The 5922-nt window shown below is 35.7% G+C and overlaps 1 protein-coding gene across 1 annotated transcript in view; it reads left to right on the forward strand.

Moving 5' to 3' along the window:
* The window catches only part of Ppp6c (protein phosphatase 6 catalytic subunit), a 24309-nt gene extending 18843 nt beyond the window's left edge, over positions 1-5466 (forward strand). Inside the window, exons 5-7 of the mRNA XM_055600360.1 lie at positions 2279-2358; positions 2511-2720; positions 4670-5466. Coding sequence (XP_055456335.1) covers positions 2279-2358; positions 2511-2720; positions 4670-4918 — 539 coding nt within the window. The 3' untranslated portion in view covers positions 4919-5466. The remainder of the gene's footprint in view (positions 1-2278; positions 2359-2510; positions 2721-4669) is intronic.
* The last annotated feature ends 456 nt before the right edge of the window (positions 5467-5922 follow it).

The following is a 5922-nucleotide window of genomic DNA, read 5'->3' on the forward strand; positions in this document are numbered from 1 at the left end:
TGTGTGTGTGTGTGTGTGTGTGTGTGTGTGTGTGTGTGTGTGTGTGTTAGCATACTCACTATTTTGTTCCTGGATGTCCTAGAACATCCTACACAGACCACCTTGAAATCCACTTTCCTGTGACTCCCAAGTACAGAAATTGAAGACATGTGCCACCACATCTGGCTTTTATTTTAAGATTTGTTCAGCTGGGTGGTGCTGTCACACACCTTTAATCCCAGCACTCAGGGAGGCTGAGGCAGGCAGATCTCTATTGAGATCAAGGCCAGCCAAAGCTACATACAAAGAAACTCCATGGGGTGGGGGGGTGTTTATTTTGCTGGGCATGGTAGCACATGCCTTTAACCCCTGCACTCAGGAGGTATAGATTGTCAGGGTCAGCCTGGTCTACAAAGTGAGTTCCAGGACAGCCAAGGCTCTATTACACAGAAACATTTTCTCAAAAAAACCAAACCAAAATATATATATATTTGTGCATTTTTATTTTATGTGTATGAGTGTTTGCTTACATGTATGTGTCTGCATGATGTAGATGCTAGGAACTGAATCCAGGTGCTTTGCAAGAGCATTAAATGCTCTTAATCACTGAGCTGTAATTCCAACCTTCCAGTTTTTTTCAGCCTCCCAATATTTATTTTTAGCATGTTTCCATTTTGATTGAGGTCATTTATAGAATTTGCCATGCATGTTACTTGATGCTTATAAAATTTCACCTTTTTTGTAATATTTAAAATTTTAGACTTAGATTATGAATATTCAAAAATATGTATAGAAGGAGAAACAAAAGCAGGAGAAATTCTTTATGAATGTAATTATGCAACATTCATCAATGTAGGACAAAGGAGTAAAAAGGGGAGAGGATGTAGGGCCTTTCAGTTAGTATCTTTTGACTGAAGAAAATAGTAACTACTAAATTTGGTATTGAATTTTCTCTTTCTCAGAAGTCTGTTCACCTAGTAGTTTTTGTAGTTTTATTTAACAAGGTAAGTAGCTACTCAGAAAAAAAATATAATTTTACTTAAGGGATTTATAGTGATTTAAAGCCAAAGATAGCTATTAATTATATTGGTTGCTTAATTCACACTAATAAACATACATTGGCGACTTGAACTTTTAAAATTACATTTATTTGTATATGTGTTTGAGTGTGTATGTATACATACATGTGTTCATGTTCTTTCATGAATGTCTGAGAATGTTGAAGCTGGGCAGTGGTGGCTCCTGTCTTTACTGTCAGCACTCAGAAGGCAAGAGGCAGGTAAATCTCTGAGAATGTATGTACATATCTGTGTATGTCAGTGGAGGTCAGAAAACAACTCGAAGGAGCTGGTTTTTCTACCATGTGGGTTCTGGGGTTCAAAGCCAGAATAGTAGGTTTGGAGGCAAATGCCTTTAACTGGTAAGACATCTTCCTGGCCTATTGTAATACTCTGAGTCTAATCAGTTCTGCCTGTTAGAATTTGACTAGATGTCAGCATTTAGTGTAGTTTTCAAGATTTTTCAAGAAACAACTTTGCTCTGAGAAATGTTGGTTGAAATTACTCATGCTCCTATAATTAAGGGTCTTCTAACTTCTTTGATTTGATTATCCTCCTAGAATAATGCAGTCATATTAAAGAAATGTTTTGTAGAATTACTTGGCATTAATATAACTGATCAACGTATTTGGTTGGTATTATGTAAAATCAATAATTTACTTCCTCTTGATAGTATTTTGGTTAATATTTCTAACTTTATCTTAGGGTCATTCCTGAAATGAAAAGGATTATAATTTCTTTAGGAGACATAGTTTTTAAAGATTTATTTATTTTTATTTTATGTGTGATTGTTTTGCCTGCATGTTGTATGTGCCCCACATTTGTGCCTGGTGCCTGCAGAGACCAGAAGAGAGTGTAAGATCCACTCACTGGAGTTACAGATAGTTTTGAGCCACGTGGCTGCTGAGAACTGAACCACTGTCTTCTGCAAGAGCATTGAGTGCTCTTAATGGCTGAGCCATGTCTCCAGTCCATCTTATTTGCATATATGTATGTATGTGTGTATATATGTACATTGACCTTGGGCTTTACACATATAAAGTAAGTGCCTGCCACTGAGGCTGTAATCCCGTCTTCCTTAGGATATGTGTATTGTTTGGTTCTATATGAAAGGTCTATTAGGGATAAATCTGCACTGTAATTTTCTGCCCTAGATTAAGGTGAATTTCTTTTGTCACAATGGTCACTCTAGCATTTTGTGTATTATTTAATTAATGAGAACATTTCTGGTTTTGTCACAGATGAGTGCCAAACCAAATATGGAAATGCTAATGCCTGGAGATACTGTACCAAAGTTTTTGACATGCTCACAGTAGCAGCTGTAAGTTTATATGAATCTCCTCGGAGTTTAAAATGTATTTCTTGTCAAGAACCTTACATATTTTTGTCAATTGTAGCCATTTATTTAGTTTTAGTATTTATTGTTGACTAAATTTGAGTTCATTATGACCCTTTATTGTTCTTTTTTGCTAGTTAATAGATGAGCAGATTTTGTGTGTTCATGGCGGCTTATCTCCTGATATCAAAACACTGGATCAAATTCGAACTATTGAACGAAATCAGGAAATTCCTCACAAAGGAGCATTTTGTGACCTGGTGTGGTCAGATCCTGAAGATGTAGACACTTGGGCAATCAGTCCCAGAGGAGCAGGTTGGCTTTTTGGAGCAAAAGTCACGAATGAGGTAGAGCTAACATTTTTGGAAAAGTAGTTCTTTGATGGGTAAAAGAATAATATTGATCTTAGATATCAAACTCGTAGCCTAAAGTACTAAAGCTATGGTTGCTATAGGTATCAGATTTCTACTGTAGTTGATTGATTTGTGTTTCCTGAATTATTCAGTGAGATTAAGTTTCATTAGCAGCATTATCTGCTAATGTTATTAAAATAATAGTTTAGTAACAGGAACACAGAACAAGATAGGCAGCTTGTTTGTTTGTTGGTTTTAGTGGCAGGTCAAATATCCTGAAACATGCATATATTCTGACAGTCTTCTAATCCTAGTCGAGTTCAAATTTTATTTATATATTTTTTCTTTAAAACAAATTTTTAACTTGTTTTTTGAGACAGGGTCTATGTAACCGTGATTGTCCTAAACTTAATGTATAGACCAGGTTGACCTTGAACTCATGAAGATCAGACTGCTTTTGCTTCCCCAGTGCTAGGACTAAAGGTGTACACCACTATGGAAGGCATACTATGTCTATGCATCATATGCATAAAGTAACTGAGTAGGCCAGAAGAGGGTCTTGGATCCCTTGAGACTGGAGTTAAAAGTGGTTGTGAGCTACTGTGTGGTAGTTGGGAAAAACAGCCAGTGCTCTTAACCACCAAACCATCTCTCCAGCCTGAGTTCAAATTTTAAACTAACATACATGAGTAAAGAGAATTAAATGTTGTTCCAAGGCACATACTGAATCTCCATGACTAGATGAAAACAAGAACCACTGGGTTGAATAATTAGACAGTAATATATAAAAATAACTTATTGCTTACAATTTATAAAACATTATGATCATAATCTTTGATTTTTTTTATAATCTACAGTGCTGGCTACATTAGTATAATTTTAGAATTCAGAAACTATTTGCTAAAATTTTAGGGTAAATAATCTACAAATAAGGTACACACAGAAATTCTGACATCTGCTACTATTTTATGAAGGCAGCTTTATCAAATAACAAACCTATTTGCCCTACACATATACAAAACAATGCATACATCAAAAAAGCCATGACATATAGGCAAACATAGGCAAAAAGCATTCACACACAGGGATGATGTTCTGTTGAGATATGTTTTTAACATAATAGAGTTATAGAACCAGGTGCTGGGGCCATTGGTTTGTCCTCATGGAAGACTTTACTCAGTCTGAACCTTTTCCTCTTCAGATTGCAAAGAAGGATGATCTCTTCATGGCATGCACTGAATCCTCACATAATAAGACTGATAGTAATGTTATTATTAAGCAATTAAATAGAAAACTTTTTTTTGTAGTTGATAGCGATTATGTAAATTTTCCCCCTAGAAATTTCTTTCTTTCCTTGATACAATTCTTAAATGCCCTGGGCTGGCCTCAAGCTCTTACTTCTAACAATTTCTATAATGTTTATTTTTCTTGTTTGTTTATTTAGGTTTTTTTTTTTTTTTTTTTTTTTTTGTTTTTTTTTTTTGTATGTACATATTGGAGGACTGTGAAGAGATCATAGGACAACTTGTGAGAGTCAGTTTTCTCCTATTCTGTGGGTTCTGGGATCAAATTCTGGTTATCAGGCTTGATGACAGGCACCTAACTGTCTATTATTATTATTATTACTACTATTTCTACTATTACACTGCTACTATTACTGTTTCAAAGATGTGCTGCCTCTGTGTTGCAGTGGTTGGTCTCAAACTTCTGGACTCAAGTGATCCTCCTACTCAGCCTCCCAAGTAACTGAGAATGCAGGTGCTTGTTAACTGTACCTGCCTCAGAGTCCATATGAGCTACGTATTCAGGCCAAAGTGACTCTTGAAATGTTGTGGATGATTAGAGAGTGGGGTTTAGAGTCATGATGACTTTGTGATACTTGCTGCTTAGAATGGTTATTAAGTAGTTGGATGGAATACTCACCAAACCTTTCTAAATTTCAGTTTGTTCATATCAACAACTTAAAACTCATCTGCAGAGCACATCAGCTTGTGCATGAAGGCTATAAATTTATGTTTGACGAGAAGCTGGTCACAGTGTGGTCTGCTCCTAACTACTGCTATCGCTGTGGAAACATTGCTTCCATCATGGTCTTCAAAGATGTCAATACGAGAGAACCAAAGCTATTCCGGGCAGTTCCAGATTCAGAACGTGTTATTCCTCCCAGAACCACGACGCCGTATTTCCTTTGAGGCCTTTGCCATCCTGCTGGCCCACTTTTTGCCCTCTTTTACCCCAACTTTCTTGTACCCTCTACAATATACTTTTTATTGAGCACTTTGCTGCTGAAATGCTGCCTCTTGCCTTTTTTTTTTTTTTTAATTTTAAATTATCTAAATTTATTGTTTGTTATGGTGTCAATAGCAGTGTTTTTCTATCAATTTTGCCACTCATCCCATCCCCACCTTGGACTCGTTTGAGAAGACTTGAGAAATGTCTTAATACTCACGTTGCTGCATGTAGCTCTTGCATATTTGCTGTTCTGGGGAGACAGGAAGTATTTCCCTTTTTAAAAAGCCAATTGACAATTACATGGAAATCCTCCTCATTTGTATCAGCCAGCCTTCTGTTTTTGTTTGGTAGGGTTTAAGAAATTTCAGCAGCAAAGTTGTCCAGTGGGCAGGATGGACTGCATATGCCTGAGTCATGTACCCTTGTCCCGGCTGTAAACTTCACTGTCCTTTGTTGGATGATAATTTGATGTTTTAAAGGGGTATAAAAATAAATTGGTCTAAAGGGCTGCCCTCCTTGTTGTGTTTTTAAATTTTAGTTTAAAACTGCTACAGCTATGACTTTGTACATTAAGATAATTGTACTGATCTTTTTTCAGATTTCTTGTATTTTTTAATAAAGTAATCTTAAAACCCAGATAGGTTAAGTGTTAGAAATTTTAAGCAACTTACATTGTTAGCTTAAAGTTACTTTTTTCTTCCTTCCTTCCTTCCTTCCTTCCTTCCTTTCTTTCTTTCTTTCTTTCTTTCTTTCTTTCTTTCTTTCTTTCTTTCTTTTTTTATTTTCCGTTTTCTTAAGAGTTTTTGACCCTTTGGTTGAGTCTAAATTTTCAATTGAAATTCAATATTTTTTTAAAAAAATCACTAAATTGTGCCTAAAGAACATAACTGCCATATTAATGTTTTGATTTCTATCCTCTATAGTAATAGAAAAACATTTAATACTTGTAGCACTGACGTGTTGA

Source organism: Psammomys obesus, unplaced genomic scaffold, assembly GCF_907164565.1.
Source record: "Psammomys obesus unplaced genomic scaffold, mPsaObe1.curated_primary_1811, whole genome shotgun sequence".
Lineage (NCBI taxonomy): Eukaryota > Metazoa > Chordata > Mammalia > Rodentia > Muridae > Psammomys > Psammomys obesus.